The sequence below is a fragment of the Bidens hawaiensis genome, unplaced genomic scaffold, assembly GCF_021521415.1.
Source record: "Bidens hawaiensis isolate Kalapana, Puna unplaced genomic scaffold, B.hawaiensis_p1.1 tig00006634_1, whole genome shotgun sequence".
Classification (NCBI taxonomy): Eukaryota; Viridiplantae; Streptophyta; class Magnoliopsida; order Asterales; family Asteraceae; genus Bidens; species Bidens hawaiensis.
The window spans coordinates 973,140-993,894 of record NW_027491448.1 but is presented as its reverse complement, the minus strand read 5'-3'; the positions used below and the strand labels follow the sequence as shown (position 1 = coordinate 993,894).

General features: G+C 37.8%; 2 protein-coding genes and 1 pseudogene across 2 annotated transcripts; 2 read left to right on the top strand and 1 right to left on the bottom strand.

The window, feature by feature from the left end:
- The first annotated feature begins 5,002 nt into the window (after nucleotides 1–5,002).
- LOC143633213 (monolignol oxidoreductase AtBBE-like 15) lies at nucleotides 5,003–6,618 on the top strand (annotated as a pseudogene).
- Nucleotides 6,619–9,112: 2,494 nt separating this feature from the next.
- Nucleotides 9,113–9,835, bottom strand: LOC143633211 (uncharacterized). The gene has a single exon (XM_077101558.1). It carries the CDS (start codon nucleotides 9,833–9,835, stop codon nucleotides 9,113–9,115), a length of 723 nt encoding a protein of 240 aa, XP_076957673.1.
- A 2,253-nt stretch (nucleotides 9,836–12,088) lies between these two features.
- On the top strand, nucleotides 12,089–17,490 carry LOC143633187 (transcription factor TGA2.3-like). Its single transcript, XM_077101537.1, has 9 exons — nucleotides 12,089–12,154; nucleotides 12,230–12,365; nucleotides 12,715–12,780; nucleotides 13,043–13,102; nucleotides 13,716–13,793; nucleotides 13,908–13,959; nucleotides 14,913–15,184; nucleotides 15,864–16,109; nucleotides 17,231–17,490. The coding sequence occupies exons 2-9, from the start codon at nucleotides 12,300–12,302 to the stop codon at nucleotides 17,375–17,377; spliced, it is 987 nt and encodes a 328-aa protein (XP_076957652.1). The 5' UTR covers nucleotides 12,089–12,154; nucleotides 12,230–12,299; the 3' UTR covers nucleotides 17,378–17,490.
- Nucleotides 17,491–20,755: the final 3,265 nt, after the last annotated feature.

The following is a 20,755-nucleotide window of genomic DNA, read 5'->3' as shown; positions in this document are numbered from 1 at the left end:
AAGAGATACGATGGCGTTCAGTACTTCCAGAGAAAGTTGAGATCTCTAAACACACTACCAGAATGTGAAGTAAAAGATTTAGCCAGATTGGGATTGGTAAATAGAAGTGAAGACAACATGGCTAGAATCATCGCGAAGATCGTGTGGAAAGAGTGCGTTAAAGAGAAAAAGTTTGAGCTACTGAAACCACAAAAAGGGAAACTTGTCGAAGACAAGGATAGAGGTCTGAGAGTTGATGGAAAACCTTGGATGGTCATGAAGTACAAACCGATCCGGTGCCTTAAAGAAGTACCGATGAAGCTCATGCCCAAGGACGTGCTCAAAGATCTAAAATGGTGGTACGTGGATTGTGAGACAGCTGAGGCGGTAATGGAAGATGAGGATGAACAAGAAGTACTTCGGGTTTACGACCCGATGCATCTTGTTAATCTGTCGCAGGCTGATTTGAAAGTGCTCAACGAGAAGAAGATCTTCTACATTCCTGCTTGGAAGGATCAAGCTAGGAAATATCAACGGGTAGTGTCGGTATGTGTAAGAGAAGGGGCGCACGCGTAGAGGTGCAGATTACAAGACTCAAGATTTGAAGATCAAGATATGAAGCTACTGCCAAGGGGGAGTCTGTTGGTACATGTTTGTCAGTAGTTCATAGTCTAGCATTTGTAATCGAGTCTGTAATGTAATTATGTTTTGATTATGTTTAGTTTGTAACACGCGAAGTTGTCAACAAGTTCGCTATGGCGAACTTGTTGAATCAGCGAAGTTATTGACAACTTCGCCAATGGCGAAGTTGTCGTGTATATAAACTGTTTCAGCGAAACAGTTTGAAGTTGATTGTTTTAGGTTTCGTTTCAGTGTTTCACTAAGAGTGTTACGTGATACTCTCTGTAATAGTGACCTCGTGTCACGTGTTTGCTATCAATATAACGTGGTTGGTTTATTGCTCGTGTGTTCGACCTCTACACTCTCTACACTCGTATCTACCTGCGCAGGGATTCCGCACCTGCGTTGTTAGCGACATCCCGTGTACGATCCGTCCAGGAACCTACAGCCACCATCAGAGCCTTCAGAATTGACCTCCTCATCATCCTCTGTAACAGGTCTTTTCTCCTGCGACTTGGAAAAATCAAAAACAGTCTCACGAGGAGGGCTGCGCGCAGGAGGAGGTGAGGGAGGTCTTGACGCCGTTAGATCAGCGCGTAAAATAGTCTCCTGCTCCTTAGTGATCTCAATGAGAGGAGATTCAGTGCTTGTTGAAGCAGGAGCAGAACTAACAGCGCCGGCGCCAGCAGTGCCACCAGCAGCTTGTGTGCCAGCTATAATTTCTATGAAAAACCAACAAGGAGAAATGATTCATAACTTGAACTAAAGGAAAAAATCAGAAAATCAAAGCGCAATAAATACCTTGGCGCACCGCCGTCCGCGAATTGAGCATCGCCATGAAGTCCATTTTCCCCCTTTTCGAGGGTAAAGCAGGGGACTTCAAAGCAACCTTCGGCGCAGCCTCGGTACCTTGCCGCGCCTGAGGTTGAGCCACCAAAGTCGCCGGCTCTACAAACATTTGAGTGAACAAAGCTTCATTAATAACTCTATCGGAATCACGCTTATAAAACCACAAAATATAAACAAAGTATACCTGTTGGAGAAGATGAAACAGCAGGCGCAGCGCCGCTTCCCTTGTCCGCCGCGCGAAGAGATGAGGTGGCAGCACCATACCTCGTGTGGACGGGAGGATTGCCCACACCTCGAGGCAAAGAAGACGAGGAAAACTTGGAGGTAAATCCCTTGGTTTTCTCAAGTCCCTTCGCTTGGGTAGGAGGAGGATTCTGGGCAACAGGGGCATCATTTTTCTTCTGTTTTTTACTGGCCCCTGCGCCAGTTTTGCCTTTAGCTTTGCGCTTGAGTTGTGGCGCCTCAGCTTCTTCCTCCTCCACCTCCTCTTCCGCAAGCTCCAACTCATAATTCTCGAGCGCATCTACAATACGTGCAACAGAAATGTTAACCAAATTTGGTATTCTAAAGGCCTAAGCATAAGTACAAAGGCTTACCAGGCGCATCGCTATCAAAGCAAAATTCTAAATCGACAGGGATGAACATATCATCGAAGCGATCGGGGAAAGCAACTTCCCCAGCGCTCAGCGCGACAGAGCCACCCTCCATATGCTCGTCATAGGCGGCGTGGACGTATTCCTTGCTTACTGCATAATACAAGACAAAGGATATCAGCAAAACGAATTATATTCGCGCAGATATAATGCAATGAGCAAATAACTCACCTAAGCCATCAACATGGATGACAGGCTCAGTCGCGCTGTCGGTCCACCTCTTGCTCATACCAACCCCCACCAGCGCCTCCTCGCAAATATTCTTGGCGGGGGATGGTTCAGCAGATAACTTGTTAACCCATGTGCCCGTTGGGTTCTTAAGAACATTCTCATCCGCGGGCGCAGAAGTGATCGCGCGCATGGTCATGCGGATGGGAATCACACCAGCCTTAATATAAAAAATTTTTTCAGACCAGTCATGAAGGCTTTTGAAGGAAACAGTGCAGCACTTAACCTTCTGATTGAGCGGTGTGAATGAGAACCAAGAATCTTGGATTTTTGGCTTGTAAAAATATTGAAAGCGCCGAGGGGTGGGCTCCTCGCGCTGAGCTTTGCACATGAACTCAAAATGAGTCATGCGCACTAGTCCACAAGGATGGACTTGGGATATGTGAATCCCATAAAACTGAAGGAGCGCACCTATAAACCTTGTCATCGGAAGACGAAGGTTACAGTGAGTGAAAAAGTGAGAGTATAAAGAGCTATAGCCGGTGGGCGGATCTGCCGCCGTTTGCCCGGTTGCCGGGAGCAGACAGCTGTACTCAGGGAGAAAACCCTGAGAGGCGACGAGATTATCGAAGTCAGACTGTTTCAATTTGCAGGGAATCTCATCCCATCTCTTCACCATTTTGTTCTTCCCCACCTCCTCCGACGAGGCCTCGGCAGCCCGTTTACCCTTGCCGGTCTTCTTCAAAGTGGACATAACCAACGACTTTACACGGCGTTTGCTGGGGGAAATTGTGGTTTCTGGGTTATCAGACATACAATTGTGAATCAAACAGTATGGTTACTTTAAGCACGGAAATCTGGAAGCAAAGGATAAAGGCTCTTAATCGGAATGAAAATTGAAGAAGAAAGAGCTCTGAAAATAACAATGAAGATGAAGAAAAAACCACTCAAAAGGCTTGCTTTTATAGGCCCAGGAGAGAGAAAGAAACAGATAATGATCAGAGTTACGCTCACGCGCCCCCACTCGCAGGTGCAGGCCAACATGAGCGCGACACGTGTTCCTGACACTGTATGAGGAGACATGAAAGGCCACTGTAGCACCTCGAGCACACGAAAAGTCTGACATATAATGTCTCCATCTCTGACGCATGTCAGCACCAACCAACCACGTACATGGACGATTCATTTCAACCAAAAAGATAGAATTTCGCGCAACGCACTTGTGAGAAATGAAAAAGAAGATAAACCCTTATAAAAAAGCAAATCATTAAGTCTAATATCTATCTTACCTCGCTCGTGCGAGACAAGACACACATTAGACTGGGGGGGCTTGAAGAGGTATGCACCCGCCTTAACATCGAGCGGGGCGGGTCAACCCACAAGATATAGACAAGAGGCTTGAAATCAGGATGTCATGAAGATGCAAAGCCAAAACCTATGCGCGTGGCGCATATCACATATGCTCACGCATATCACATATGCTCACGCATCACATATGCTCACGCATATCAGATATGCTCACGCATCACATATGCTCACGCATATCGCATATGCTCACGCATCACATATGCTCACGCATCGCATATGCTCACGCATCGCATATGCTCACGCGTCATATACGCTCACGCGTGGCGCATCTGCGCGTGGCGCATATCACATATGCTCACGCATATTACATATGCTTGCGCATATCACATGCTCACGCATATCACATCTGCGCATGAAACATCTGCGCGTGAGAATAAAGAGAAGACCTCGCGCATCCCCAGGATAGGCGCATATCACATATGCACACAATCAACCACGTCCTTATCCAAATCAGGATAAGGACAACCATGATTGTGCTCATCAGACAACCTTCCAGAAGGTATCCTTTAAGGAATAAAGAATATGCTGATGTTGACAGCTGCCAATGATGGGTGGACAACTCAGCAAAGCCCATGTGCTACCACGTGATTGCATATGGGTCAGGTGAAATACCTTGGTCAGAGAATAATCAATTAAAAAGCACCAGGTGTCCTAAGGACACGTGGCGCGAAGCAATAGGAGGAGGCCAAAAAGGCCCTAATTGGGTCTGAGCCCAATCATTGGAAACCCTAATACTATAAATACCACACCACCTCCACAAGGGGAGGTAAGCAAGAAAATACATTCTAAGTCCTTACTCACTTTCAGATTATTATTATCTTCTCTTACAATATCTTATTCTCACACCTGAGGGTTACCCCAAAGAGGACCCCTCTGTCCCTTTCTGAGGGGTAAGTTCACGGTGCTGCTCGTTTTGTAGGTGGAAGAATTCATATTCCGGAAAACCATCGGTGATATAGCACACTCATACCAGAGGAAAGTTGATCGTATACTAGTAAGTCGATCCACGTGTCTTCAGGTACAATTAAGATAGTTGTAAAATATTTTATATGATTTACTCACTTCTTTATTAACAAGTCTTGTTCACGTATCTGAACATCTTTTTGGAATAAGATATCCCCTATATATAATAACAACATGACCTATACGTTTTGACTCTTTCCTAATCAAGCCACTTATTTTTATATTCACTGAATGCTGCATCTATTATATCAAAAGATTTATCAAGCAAATTATTTGTAATCAAGCCTGCAAGATACGTCTAAAGTTGACTTTACCTTATTGAAGATTTGCATGATTTAATATGTTAAGATAATAATAGTTTCTGTATATAAACAAGATTAGATGATCCCAATATATAAAACATGAAGCTAAATATAATGGCTAGTAATCTTTTAGTGGTTCTTATGCTTTTAATCTCCTCAGCTATTTCAGATCCACTAGCAGATGGTTTTCTTAAGTGCCTCTCTCAAGATCCAAATGCCACAACCTCGGATTATGTCTTTACCCAAAAAGACACAGAATACTCATCTGTTCTTCAATCAACCATCATAAACCTTAGATTTTCCACATCTACAACTCCAAAACCATTAGCTATAGTCACACCCTTAACATATTCCCATGTACAATCCACAACACTTTGTTCAAAACATTTTAATTTTCGAATCAGAATTCGAAGCGGAGGACATGATTATGCAGGCATGTCATACACCTCCAGCTACCAATCCCCTTTTGTTGTTCTTGACCTTAAGGAATTGTGGTCAGTAGCCGTCCAGTCGTGCCAGAACACTGCATGGTTGAAACTGGTGCAACGCTAGGCGAACTTTATTATTGGGTGTCGAAAGAAAGTAAAAATCTTGGATTTCCCGTGGGGACCTGCCCGACCGTTGGTGTAGGTGGTCATATAAGTGGAGGGGGATTCGGTAATATGATGAGAAAGTATGGTCTAGCAGCTGATAATGTCGTCGACGCAAGGATTGTTGATGCGAATGGGAGACTTCTTGATCAAAAATCGATAGGGGAAGATTTGTTTTGGGCGATTAGAGGCGGTGGGGGTGGAAGTGTTGGTGTTGTGGTTGCAGGGAAAGTGAATCTTGTTTATGTTCCTGATAAAGTTACCGTTTTTAGCCCCTCCAAGAATATAGAACAAGGAGGGTCGAGTCTTTTTAACAAGTGGCAGCATATTGGACACAAATTAAGTAGAGATTTATTCATGAGAGTTAAAATACTGCCTGCTTTAAATGAGGCAGGAAACCGAACACTTCAAGTAATATTCAACTCGATGTTTCTTGGAAGTGCGGATGAGCTCATGGAAACCATGACAGATAGCTTCCCAGAGTTGGGTTTACTGGAAAAAGATTGTATCGAAATGAGTTGGATCGAAACGATGCTTTATTTTGATAATTATACCAAAGGGGATACCATTGATGTTCTTAAAGATAGGTACCCCGTTCCTAAAACTTACTATAATGCTAAATCAGACTATGTGAAAGAACCGATACCTGAAGAAAAGCTGGAAGAGATATGGAAATGGTGTTTGGAGGGAGACAACCCGGTTCTTGTAATGGAATCGCACGGTGGAAAGATGCATGAGATTGAAGAAACGAGAATTCCTTACGCTCATCGAAAAGGGTATTTGTATAACATACAATATTTTGAGAGATGGGAAGATGAAAGCATATCATCTGAAAATCGTGTAATTTGGATGAGAAAGATGTACGAAAATATGACACCATATGTGTCAAAGAATCCCAGAGCAGCTTATGTGAACTACAGGGATTTGGATTTAGGTGAGAATGATAATGCAGATAACACAAGTTACTTGAATGCTATGACGTGGGGAAACAAGTATTTTGGTGACAATTTTAAGAGGTTGGCAATGGTGAAAGGTGGTGTTGATCCACATAATTTCTTCTTTTATGAGCAGAGTATCCCGCCTCTGATGACAAATGTGACATTGGTTCGTAATAAAAGCTTGTGATTTGGAGTGTTGGTAGATCATGGGTCTTATAAGTATTGAATTGTTATTTTCATTTAACGTTTGATGAAAAAGGTTGTTTAGTACTTTAGTGATTATTGGTATTGTAACTTCAAATTTTATTGTAATTGTTTACTGGTCGCGAGTTGTTGGTAATTGAATTATCATTAGATTATTTTGGGTAATAGGGATTTAATTAACGATCAAATAAGAAATCATACTAAACATTATATGTATAAGATGTGTTGAGTACACGGTCGTTCACTGTTATTAAGGTTTCAACTACTAAGGAACCTCAATGGCTTCTATACCATGATGGGTTTCACGGGGTTGGTGGGCAGCATCACGAAAGGTTCAAGAGACTGGCCCTTTGGATCCAAGAGGCAACACCGATAGCTAGGGCGTGATGCTGGTAGCAACCTTGTTACTAAAGGTCGACAAATACTTAAGGTCGGTAGCTCTAAATTTTGGCGAAGAGAGAAAAAAGCAGTGTATTATTTTTAATTGATAAACTTCTTCAAAGTTTTATTTATTTATAATATTAAAGAGTGATATCATCCTATTACAAGGAGAGGGCATATACTTTATAATATTAAAGAGTGATCATCCTAAAATAAGGAGAGGATATATACATGTAAACCAGATAATCATGATAAAAATTTAAAATATTCTATAGTAGCAACTTTGCGCTGCGTTAGCAACTTAGTTCAACCGGTAACAATAACTTTGTTAATCAAAACTTTGTTGTTTTTCTATGAATAGTTAAGACGAACAAATGTATTGTTTATCTACCTAAATATAAGCATCAAAGTCTACCAAAGCAGTCATTAGATACGATTAAGGTATATTTATTCAGCTAACTAGCTAGTGTTCCTCATTACATGACATACCCTTATTATCCAACAACACCTCAGGCCCATGTCCACCCATGATTTTACAAGTTTTCATGTCTGCATACATACGTTGTGTATCTAGTTGATCCTGTTCTTAATAGTATGGGACGCAAGTAAGAGAACCACGCATGACTAAGGGGGTGTTTGGGATTCCTTATTTTACCTCCTTATAACTTTTCATTAAGTTAATAAGTTAGATAAGTGTAACTTATGGAACTTTTTCTCTCATAATATAAGCAATCCCAAACACCTTATTACTTTTCAAAAAGTTAATAAGTTATAAGTTGGCGAAAATAAGCAATCCCAAACAGCAGGATGATCACCGGATCATATAGATTTTGCTTCACTGTAATTAATGTAAGTGAGTGTAATGGCAGTAAACTACGGGTTTTATGCTTAAAAGCTTTTAATTTTTAAATATCCGAAGATACCCAGATGATGAACCATAAAAAGGTTCATGGTCTCCGGACCTAAGGCATCTCATTAATAAAACAATTAAGGTTACAAAACCATACGTCTATGAAGTGTTTAACCACTAAAGATAGAAGTGCATGACTTAGTTTATATCACCGGCTACTTGGCATACTCTAACATTAAACCTACCCGAGAGTTGTATAATAACTAAAAACGAGGCTTGAGTATGACCCGACCTTTCATATCATGTTTTCCACGGACTAACATGTTTCCCACTAAAATCATATTTCTCGTTTATAACCAACTATCAAACTACCATTTCATTCTCAATGTTGAGCCTACCAACACATCCCAAATTAAGTGCGTTTTCTTTTAAATTATCTTTTATTATTAGTAGTTTGAAAAACCGATTTCTGATATTTATCATCATCTTCCATTTATAGTGCAAAAATCTAAATTCAAGGGACATTTTTCAAAACTTTTTTAATTTTAATTTTTTTACTAAAGTTAACTACACTCAAATATCCTATCCCTACACTTAATATCCATTTTCCTCAATGCAAGGATAAGTACGAAAAATAAAAATGAAGCTAGACTACAAAAAACTAAAAATATATATATACAAGCTAGATAATGGAAAAGACTTAATAGTAATATGCGCATAAATTTTGATGCCAAAGTCTTCTTCCATAAAAATTATCTCATTCTCTCACACACTAACGAAAGCGGCAAAAACACATCAAACAATATCTAAAAATATATCTTATCAATTTAATATATATTAAGCATTCAAAGTATTTCATCAAACCAGCAGACAAATAAAGCATGAATAAATAGCAACAAATAATAAACATAAAGTATACGGCGCAGCTGCTCCATCCCCACAATTGTCTTTTTCATTATATCTTCTCGCGATCCTCCTTCTTGCTCACTCAATATTTCTTCAAACATGCAAAACTTAAAAAAAAAACTACAAAAAACTACGTTAGTGACCCAATAAGAATAAAAGGGATAAAAATATAAACTCTACATTTGAGTTTTCACTCAAGTCACTCTGTTGTGTGATCTGCTCGGCTGTTTGAGTGGAGCTTCCTCTACCTCGGTAAAACTCCAGTGCCCTCCAAGATACTGTATCATGTTATGACCACTCACCAATCCTGTTTCTCTTCTCTCTAACTCCTCCAACCTCCTCAAACTTTCACTGTGACCTCTCGTTTATCCTCCACACTGATTCTGACTAAACGAATATGATCAATACGTGGATCCATGCCCAGAATAATGGAATCTATCGAGTAAATGGGATGACATGGATTAATGAGACCGTCTTGACCACTTGGATGTCTTATGGATTTAGAAATATAAGGGACACTATCGTCATCGGCTTTAAGAGTGATCTTTCCTTCAAAAACATCGACAAGTGCCCTATCAGTACGCAAGAATGGACGACCTAAAATGATAGGAACTCTCTTGTCGGCCTCCATAACAAGAACAACAAAATCAATGGGGAAAACCAAATTATTGACTTTAACGAGCAAATTTTCTATGATTCCCCTAGGGTACTTCACCAAGCAGTCGGCTAAGGACAACGACATACGGGTGGGTGTAAGCTCTCCTAGGCCTAGCTTTTCATATAAAGAATACGACATGAGGTTTATGCTAGTTCCTAGATCTGCCAATGCTTGGCATGTGGTGTCCCTACCGAATAAACATGGAATAGTGAAACCGCTGGGATCGGGTAATTTTTCCGCTAGCTTATTGAGAACTAACGAAGAACACTCTCCGTTAAGTGGAATGGTTGAAAGCTCCTCTAGGCTTTCCTTACATTTAAGAAGATCCTTCAAAAACTTGGCATATTTTGGCATATGCTGGAGAGCCTCAATAAAATGAAGATTAATCTTAAGCGGCCTAAACATGTCTAAGAAGTGCTCGTACTCTCTAGTGAATTTTTGATTCTTAAGACGGTCTGGATACGGACAAGAGCATGATCTATAATCGGTGAAGGCCTAACCTCTCTCGGGTTATTCTCTACAATTACTTCTACTATGGGCTCACTAATTGGTGCGGTACTCGTTGGGCCAAGCCAAGGTTGCACCCTCTCATGAGTCTCCATTACTATCTCCTCATCTACTAACTCATCCTCCTCCTATACCTCAACCTCTCTCTCCGGACCTAAAACCCTGCCACTACGAGTGGAGATGGATTTTAACTGAGAAGCCGGATTAGGTTAGGCATTTCTTGAAAACTGATCGGGGAGTCTCTCATCTAGACGTCGGGCTATATCACCTACGGATATATGAAGATCTAAGAGTGCGGACTGGTTATTCCTTAAAAGCAAATAATGTTCGTCGAAAGTTTTCTGGTAAGCCTGATCTTTCATAAGTACTTGTTGCATCATCTCCTCCAGTCTACCAAGACCACTATTCCAATCTTACCCATTACTCATACCTTGCCCATTACTCAAACTCTGAACATTCTGACCCCACTAAACGACTGATCTTGCCCTCAGGTATAATTAGACTGGAAACCCAAAGGTGAACCGGAGGGACGCCAATTGGAGTTATTCTGATTCGGGTTCTTGTAGTTAACCCAATTCAAATTGTTATTACTATTGAAAGAATTTGGGAACCTATTTTGACCCGCTTCAAAATCCACCTCTTCTTTATTCATCAATGGACACTCTAAACTACCATATCCACCCCTACACAACTCACACTTATCCACCCTAGCTCTTAACTCCTTTATCTCTCGGGTTAAGTTTTCCAATGCAGCAGCCATTCCAGTACCAGATTGACCTGGTGCACACCTTAAGCAGATGAGAGTGTACTGGTGACAAGAGTTGAATAAGTGACCTTTGCCCATATTCAGCTTGAGCGAAACTTTCAAAAAGATCATTGCATTCGTTAACAATTTTCTTCTCCATAAGATTACGTCCTGCTGGATTACTTCATGCTGCTATGTTGGATTTTACATTACTCCGCTAAAAGAAAATATTCATGTCGAATCAGTGTTTTAGCTCCTCGTCGGGCTTTCTCTGTTACTCCGAGAAATTCGATGTGAGCAGAAATCAAGTTTAGCCACAAAAACCATGAATATGAGGAGATTGGGTTAGGGTTCAATTGGTGTCATGGTGTGGTAGTGGGTTTTGATGATGATGAAAGATGGTGGTCGGAGTTGTGGTGGTGGGTGGGGGAGGAGGTTAAAGATGGTGTTGGGTGGATAATAGAGGTTAAAATGGGTGGTGTGTGGTTATTTTATCAATTGATTTTTAATCTTTTTATTTTAAATGGGACCTACCTGATTTTTATTAATGATTTATATATCGAGGGTAGTTTGGTAATTTTGTTCAAACTTAACTGGAAAGTTTAACGATGTTAGATGCTAACTTTGCCAAGGATCATCCATGTTATGAAAATACGACTATCGATACCATTGTGTATATTTTTTCAACCATCGAAATCAATTGCGCAGTTACTAAATCATTAGGAGCATACATACAAAAATAGTAAACCACATAGACCAACCATATTCCTGGTTCTAAGACAACAAAAACAACACGGCAATTAAAAGTTTATTATTAAAATATAATAATAATAATTTTGCATTCTCCTTTCTAAACTTTGAAATTACATGTTTTCTCAAACCATGGTTAAAGAGCATTGTACATTTTGCATTAAAAACTTGTATTTTAGAGAAATATGTAACTTAAAAATATAGGACAGGACGGGAAAATATGTAAATTTTTTTTTTCCAAGAAAGGTCACCTTGTTGGGATAAAAAAAAAAGTCAAAATCGCAGACCACCTTGCGACCATCATCAAATCACACTCTGCAACTCCAATTCACCTTTCAGTTCATTTCATTTCATTTCATTTCATTTCTTCTTCATTTGCTTCAAATCAATCGTCCCAAGTTACCCACCAACTTTACCTTTAATTTCATGTAAGTTCTCTAAACCCTAATCTTTGCAAGCATCAAGACTCTTAATTTATTACTCTTTGGGCCTTTGATTATTAACTTCTTTCCTTTTTACTCTATACCCAGTTGATTTTTCACCCAACTTCACATGGGTTTTGGTTTACCTGTTGTTTTCATTAGGGTTTATTATCACTAGTATATGTTACATTTTATGTTATTATATGGATTCATATACATACAATGTTTTGATATTATGTTTTCCCAAGATCAAGGGCTTGGCGGTGTCTTTGACGCGTGCAATTGCGAGTCTTTAATGAGGTGAAGAGTTTAATAGTATGTTGTTATTTCAGTTAGATTATATTATGATTTTGATGTTTATGTTTAATTATGCAGAGTCGGCTGTATGCCACAAAAGAAGTTGGATACAAGTTGTTTAATCATTTGTGTTATTTGAGAGTCGGTAATGGCGGAGCTCAGTCCTAGGACTGATACTTCAACCGATGGCGACACCGAAGACAAGGGGTTGGGGGTAATTTTTTTTTTTTAACTTTTTGAAGTACTTTTAATATTATTAGGTCTTTAGATACATTAATTACACTGCTTTGATTTGATTGATAATTGGGAATTATATCTAATGATTGTTTATAAAATAGACAAATCTTTGTGATGGTTTGAATTGAAATGGGCCATTTTTTTAGTATGGGTTGACCCATTAATATTTTCTTTATGAAACAGTAATATTATAGTGATGATCTGAATCCTGGAAAAGAACCTTTTAGCAATTTTATTTATTAGTTCGTTTAAGATAAAATAAAGTCCTAATCGGTCCGTTTAACTTGAAAGTTTTCTAAGATGCATTATTTGTGATTTTATTGCAGTTTCATAGCGGTCAGTCACATGGGCTTGTGGTTTCTGATGCTAGTGATAAGTCAAGGGATCAAAAGGTTTGGCTTTCGGTTCCAAGCTCATATTTTTATTTTAATTGCTAAACATTTAATCCTGAAATGTCCTAAAATGATTGCTTCAGTATCATAAATCAGAATCCAGTTTTGGAAACAAAAAGAAAATGCAGAGCTAGATTTTGTAATAAAAGAACAAAAGTACAATAAGTTGTTTTATAGTGATTATTTTGGGACACATTATATTTAAGTAATCTTGTAATCAAGTTGTTAACTAACTTGCTGATTCTTTAACTGTATGCTTCAGACACTTCGTAGACTTGCCCAGAATCGTGAAGCTGCAAGAAAGAGCCGTTTGCGGAAGAAAGTAAATTTTCTTTAATTTGGCTCATATGTTTTGTTACAAAGTTGTTTTACATGAACCCGAGAATTGGGGCTGTCAGTTCGTGTCTTAACGTGTTTCACAGGTTAGAAACGACGCGCTTAACACAAGTATCAAACATGAATACGACTCGTTCAACTACTCTATATGTCATGGCTATAAGACAGTTTTATGTACCAATAAGGGAAAATAGAGTCTAGCCTACTAATTTCAGTTATTTAAAAAAATAAAAAAAAATCACATACCGCACTTTTTTTTGTTAGCATGTCTTATCGTGTCTTAAACAAGTACCCAATTGACAGCCCTCCCGAGAATCATGCCAAGATCAAAAATCTGAACACGCCACACGTATTCACTGATTGAAGCGAACACATCTCATAAAACTGATTATTTTTTTCTATTTTCATATTAATACTCAAAAATTACAAATTGACAGCCAAAGATAGAAGCATGTTTAAATATATTAATCTTGATCTTTATTTTCTTTTTTGTTCTTAAATTTTGACACAACCAGTTAAAGTTTTGATTAATGTGCTTAATTCATGTCAAAGTATTCAAATTAATTCCTCATTTGTTTTTAAAAATTTTTGGTTTATAGGCTTATGTCCAACAGCTGGAAAGTAGTAGAATGAAGCTGACTCAACTTGAGCAAGAGCTTCAGAGAGCCCGACAGCAAGTACGGTTTCATTAATCATTTATTGTCTCCGCATTTCTTTTTAATTTTACTTCATTTTCTATTTTGAAAATCATTTCAGTTGTCTTAAATGAATTTTATTTTCTTTTTCAAAAGGGCATCTTCATTTCAAGTTCAGGAGAGCAATCTCAATCAATGAGCGGGAACGGTAAGACCTCTTGGGATTTTCAATAATTCTATTGTACTAGTTTTAGATTTCAAAAAATTTAACTAGTAAACAGTTGGACACAGGTTAAATAAACGTGTTAGGATTGAGGCTAAATGGGTTTGGGTTGTAATCAGGTTGACACAGTTAACCAACTTAAGAAACGAGTCAGTTCGAGTTGACCCAACCAAATCACCTCCAAACTGTTTGGCATTACAATTAGAATTAGGGCCAAGGCAAGGGGGCTTGTGTTGGATCGTTTATTTAGCAAGCTGAAAAGTTGAGCTCAGGTCAGCTTATTTATTTTTAAGAGTTGAAAATTCGAGCTCGAGCTCGGCTTGCTTATTTTAACGAGTTTTATTAGTCACTCAAGCTTGGCTGGTTTCTTATAACAAGCTGTAAATTTGAGTTCGGGATCGGCTTTTCAGCTCGTTAAAATATATTAGCTGAGCTCAAGCTTGACAAAAAAGCTTGAGCCAGCTCATTAGTTTGTTTTCTTTTCTTTTTTTTTAATATATGTTTTTTACAATTGAAAAGTAAAAGACAAATTTATAAACTGAGGGGATTTATAATAATATATGTATTATTTTTTCTCTTTTTTTTAAAGATCAAGATGCAGATTCAAATAATATATTATTTTGGTTTTTGTTTTTTTCAATGTTCATAATTGCTATGATTATAAATGTGTGTGTATATGTATGTATATTTTAAATTTGTGGTGTAATTTCAATGAGCCAGTTAGCGTGCGAGCCATGAGCCGACACTGGCTCGGCTTGGCTCATTTACAAACGAGCTTTTTTCCAGCCGCTAGCTTTTTGAACAGCCCTAGTTATAGTATAAAAAAAATTTATACAACAATATTATTTTGCACCTTTTAGAACAGTTTCCTTACTAGCTATGTTATTTTCATTTAACAAGATAACCCAAACCGGCCCAATATTAAACTACTTTTGCAGGAGCGTTGGCTTTTGATGTTGAATATGGGAGGTGGCTAGAAGAACACAACCGGCGAATAAATGAGCTGAAAGGGGCGGTTAGCAATCATGCTGGTGATGGTGAACTAAGGATCGTAGCTGATGGCGTTGTTGCACATTATGAGGATATTTTCAGAATCAAAAGTGATGCTGCAAAAGCCGATGTCTTTCATGTTTTATCGGGCATGTGGAAAACACCTGCCGAAAGATGTTTTCTCTGGTTAGGTGGATTCCGTTCTTCAGAACTCTTAAAGGTCAGTATCAGATCCTGTTCATCATTTAAAATTATGCTAAATATCTTGATTTTGATTCGTGGTTAATGTGTTAGGAGTAATTTCCATGTCTGGATTCATAATTATGAATTTGAGGTCTCTGGATTCATAGTGGTTTTGGATTGATTTTTGAGTTTTTAGTTTCATATTTATTTTTAAAATTTTATTCCTCTGTCTTCTTCAAGTACATGATGAGAAATTAAGAATAAAAGTAATGCTTTCATATCTGTAGCATAAAAAAGTCTCATTGACTGCCTGATTACTACTTCAAGCTGCATATTTTTATTTAGTTAAGACTTTTATTATATTAAAATTGTAATTTGATACTAAAATAAATCAGTTACATATTTTGTTATGAATTAATTATATGTATATGCAATTTTTATTCTTAAATTAAATAAATTTTCATTTATTTAAGGCATTATATTTTGTTAAAATTGTAAATCCACACCAAAAAACAACTTAGTTTCAAATTTATTGTAAATTAGTTATGTATGTATTTTTAATTTTTAAATCGTTTACGGCGCAATCCTATTTTTGAAACTGGTCCAACCAGTTGACTAGTAAGGCTACCGATTCGATAAACGATCATGCAAACACGGGTAAAAACACAAATAATATGTGTGAAACCTTGACTATGTTGACTTTTTTTGGTTTGCAGCTGCTTATAACACAATTGGAGCCTTTGACCGAGCAGCAGTTATTGGCAATCGGCAACCTACAGCAGTCATCACAGCAAGCCGAGGACGCGTTATCACAAGGGATGGAAGCATTGCAGCAGTCGCTAGCCGAGACCATAGCCGGATCTCTCGGTACCTCAAATTCATCGGGCAATGTAGCCAACTACATGGGCCAGATGGCTATGGCTATGGGTAAACTAGGAACCCTAGAGGGCTTCATTAGACAGGTCGATTGATCCTCTAAATCCTAAACTTGAAGGGTGTAAACTAGCTTAGCCTAGCCAAGCCCGAGCTCAACTAGGCTCGAGCTCGGCTCATTCTAAGCTCCATTTCTGAAGATCAAGCTCGGCCTGTGATTAGTTTTTCAAGCTCGGGCTTGGGTCGTTTATTATTTGTTAATTAATTTGCTATATGTTTTTAAATTATAATTTTTTAGATATAACACAATATATATTATTTTGTCATAATTTAATATATAATAGTAGTTATCATATAAAAATCTATAAATATAATATTAATAATAAACTCGTATAGGTTTGCGAACGAGCTTGTCTCATTTTTGGGCTTAAATCATACTGACAACTGAAAATTCGGTTGTTTGTTTTTAAAAATAATTTGGGTTTGGTGCTTTTCATTTTTATGATTTTCGAGTTTTACAATGGGTTCTGTTCAGTGTCGGTTTTACCACTTACCACTTGCCTATGAACTCTTTAGAGTGAAAAACAAAAGTCTAAAAATATTGAATTTTGGTCTAAAAGTTTATGATTAATTATTTTATATTTGGGCTAAATTTATCGGGCTACACCATTTGTTAATTTCATATGCATTACTTAGCATTCAAAAATCAAAATTATAATCCATAAATTCAATAACAAACATTAAAAGTAAACGGTTTTTTCAGTTATTTGTTTTTTTTTTGTTTTTCAAAAATACAAAACCGAAGCCGAAACCAAACCTGAAATTCGGTTTTCAGAAAATACAAAACCGAACTGTTGTTTTTTTGTATGATCCAGTTATTTCGGTTGGTTATATTGGTTAATTTGGTTTTGGTTCGGTTTTTTTGCTAAATATTTTGGGCTACAACAATTTACTTGACATTTAGAAATCAAAATTATAATCCGGAAGATGAATAACAAAAATTAAGAAAATAAACTATTTTTTCAGTTATTTGGTTTGGTTTTCAGAAAATGCAAAATCGAAATGAAACCATAAAATTCGGCTTTCAGAAAATACAAAACCGAATTTTCTGTTTTTCTTGTATGATTCAATTATTTCGGTTCGGTTGTGTCGGTTAATTTCAGGTTTTATGCTCACCCTACTAAACAAGTTTATTCTATCCTTTAACCAGGCTGACAACTTAAGGCAACAAACCTTCAAACAAATGCATAGGATATTAACAACTCGCCAGTCTGCTCGAGCACTCATTGCCATTAACGACTATTCATCTCGGCTTCGGGCTCTGAGCTCATTATGGCTCGCGCGCCCTCGTGAGTGACCAAATCAGTTCTTGTACTCCAAGTTGTTGTACCAGTTAAAAACAAGAAGATAACTTCATGTGCCAAGAAAGTAAGGATTTGTAACAAACAGGAAGTGAAGCAAGCATATATAACAGCCTTTTTTTTTTAGTTTTTGTATGAATGATTTTTTTAGCCATCATTAACTTATAAATTACAATAATTTGGTGACAGCTTTGGGATTGGTTTGTGTTTTGGTACTAGTATGTTATGGAAATATAATAGAAAGTCAAGGCTCTTCTCCTGATTCTATGTAGAACTTGAATGGATGTTTGAACACTCAATTTAAACCAAGTTTTGACCGGTTTTATGTAGTGAATTAAATGGTTACGGGAGCTTACAAGGTCGAAAATTGTCTAAACTGTATAATACATGAATCTTTAGAATGACACGAAAGTAGAGTTTGCTTAACAGTGAGGCGTTTTATACGGGTATTTTTTGAGTGTTTTCATATCACACGCAAGTAGAGTTTACTTGAGTTTTGAGGCACTCTAAACTAGCATTTGATTGAACAATTCTGTCAATTCATCAATCATATCATATGATTTGAAGAGTTTCAAGTCACATTGCATCTCTCGATCCATGAAAAACATGTGTTTTGACACATCTAATGAGTCATCGTCATACTTTCTCCGGTTAATGGCATCATCAGAAGAATCCGATGGAGGCTTCGTTGGTATGAGATAAACGACAACAAAGAACTTCCTAACTCTTTCAAGTTGCGGACCCAAATTCAGAATAGCTGAATGCAAATTCTGACATATATGATCTTGAATTCCTATCCTTGGTCGAAACCTTTTATAAGCATACCAATTCATTAGTTTCGATATGTAATCATATAAAACGATGACACGAAAAGCAAAGAGAGATGAAGCAGAGAGAGAAATTTATTATCACAAAATGAATTCTTACAATGCAATGAAACAAGCAAACCTATATATACATATACATACGCGGCACATATGTTATGCGGCGTATAACATATACACCGCATAACATATGCGGCGTATATGTTGAAAACACAGCATATGCGCTCACCCCCCCAAGTTGGAGGTTGAGAAAATCCCAACTTGTGCAGAAGCTCGTGAAAATGAGGCACTGGTAAGCTCTTGGTAAAAATATCAGCAAGCTAATCGATCGTCTTCGTATGTACTAAAGTCACGAGCCCTTTTTGTAATTTCTCACGAACAAAATGACAATCGATTTCAATGTGCTTAGTTTGCTCATGGAATATAGGATTCTTTGCAATATAAATTGCAACCTGACTGTCACATTTGAGGGTGATAGGAGTAATGTTAGGAACACTGAACTCAGAGAGAAGTCTTGTCAACCATGCAAGTTCGGCAGTCACACGTCATAGAGATCTGTATTTGGATTCAGCAGAACTTAACGAAACATTAGGTTGTTTCTTAGATTTCCAATAAATCGGAGAGCCCCCAAGTGAAATATAAAAACTACAGACCGATCGATGAGTATTAGTACAAGCCGCCCAATCCGAATCATAGAACGCGTGTAAGTCAAAAGAAGGATTGTTGAAGAATAATCCCTGAGATAAAGTGCCCTTGACATATGAAAGAGTGTGAAGAGCGGCATTACAATGAGACATCCTCGGATGCATGAATTGACTCAAATATTGAAGAGCAAAGCAATATCAGGACTTGTGTGAGTAAGGTAATTAAGTTTACCAACAAGTTTCCTGTATCGTAAAGGTTCATCAAGAGCGGGTCCCTCATGAGCTTTCAACTGTAAATGATGAGGTAGCGGAGAATTGGTGATAGAAAGATTGGAAGTATATAATTCTGAAAGCATGTCTTTAGCGAACTTGCATTGACACATGATAACACCCTTATTAGTATAAAGAAACTCCATTCCCAAAAAGTAATTGAGTCGTCCTAGATCTTTAATTTCCAAAAAATTCTTGAGATTATTGATTTCTTCCAAATTGTTTCCAATGACTAGAATGTCGTCATCATATACAGCGACATAAACAACTGATGATCCCATGGATTTGGAAAACAAACAATGATCATTCTGAGAACTCATATACCCTCGTGATTTCAAAGCAGATGACAATTTACCATACCATTGGCAAGAAGCTTGTTTTAAACCACATAAGGATTTTTGAAGTTTAAGCACCTAATGATTTGGGAGTTACATACCAGGTGGTGGTAGCATACATATGTCCTCATACAGATCTCTATGAAGAAAAACATTGTTAACATCAAGTTGGAAAAGAGGTCAACTTCGTTTCGTAGCAACAGCAACAAGACTTCGAATGGTGGCCAGGAGAAAAAGTTTCAGTATAATCAATCCCCTCTTGTTGATATCTCATCTTACCACCAATCTTGCTTTACAATGCTCAACAGTCCCATCTGCTTTGTGTTTAACTTTAAACGCCCATTTGCTTTTAATATCCTTCTTTCCAGGAGAAAGATCAACAACAGCCCAAGTTTAGTATTTTCAAGAGCCTGAAATTCAGCTTTCATGGCATCTTGCCATTCAAGGATGTTAGCAGCTTCCTTATATGAAGCAGGCTCATGTAAATCAGATATAGCTTTGGTGAGAGATTGGCTAGAAGGAAGAAGATGAGAAGAAATGCAAGAGGCAGAAGAGGAGCATGAATTAGTGATAGTGTGGAAACAATGATGAGAAGAATCAGAATGATTACAAACATAATCATTTAAGTATGAAGGCGGGACAGAACTTTTGGAAGATCTTCTAACAGTTTGATCATTAGGAAGAGAATCAGAAGAAGAAGAAGGATTAGGAATATCGAAAGATGGACAGGTAGGAACAGGATCAGTAGGAGTAGGTTGATCAGTAGGATCATCAAAAAAATTGATTAATGAGACAATAAATAGGAAAATGAAACTTTCTTTGGATTTAGTTATCGAAGGAAATAAAGATTCAAAGAAACCAATATCTCTTGATATGATAACCTTGTTTGAATCAAGATCATACAATTTGTAAGGCTTTTTACTAAGAGGATATCCCAAGAAGACACAAGGCACATCCCTTGGTTTGAATTTGTCTCTTTCATGAATCAAGGTTGAAGAACAAACAAGACAACCAAAAGATTTCATGTGATTATAAGAAGGAACTTTCCCTGTTAAAACCTTATAAGGGGGTTTATTGTTAAGAATTTTAGTAGGAAACTGATTGATCAAATGTGTTGCTGTTAAAACACAATAACCCCAAAACAAAACAGGAAGTTTCGATTGAAACATAAGAGCTCTCGAGGTTTCAAGCAAATGTTTATGCTTTCTTTCAACAATACCATTCCGTTGAGGGATAGCCACACAAGTAGTCTGATGAACAATGCATTTACTTGATAGGTAAGCATGTTGGATTAATCCGGT

What these genes read in the sequence shown, in the direction of transcription:
- LOC143633211 (XM_077101558.1), bottom strand. Translation starts at nt 9,835, where the DNA reads ATGTTTAGGCCGCTTAAGATTAATCTTCATTTTATTGAGGCTCTCCAG.
- LOC143633187 (XM_077101537.1), top strand. Translation starts at nt 12,300, where the DNA reads ATGGCGGAGCTCAGTCCTAGGACTGATACTTCAACCGATGGCGACACC. An exon ending in TTCAGAGAGCCCGACAGCAA is followed by an intron (nt 13,794 to 13,907) that starts GTACGGTTTCAT and finishes CTTTTTCAAAAG; the next exon opens with GGCATCTTCATTTCAAGTTC. An exon ending in GTTCTTCAGAACTCTTAAAG is followed by an intron (nt 15,185 to 15,863) that starts GTCAGTATCAGA and finishes TTTGGTTTGCAG; the next exon opens with CTGCTTATAACACAATTGGA.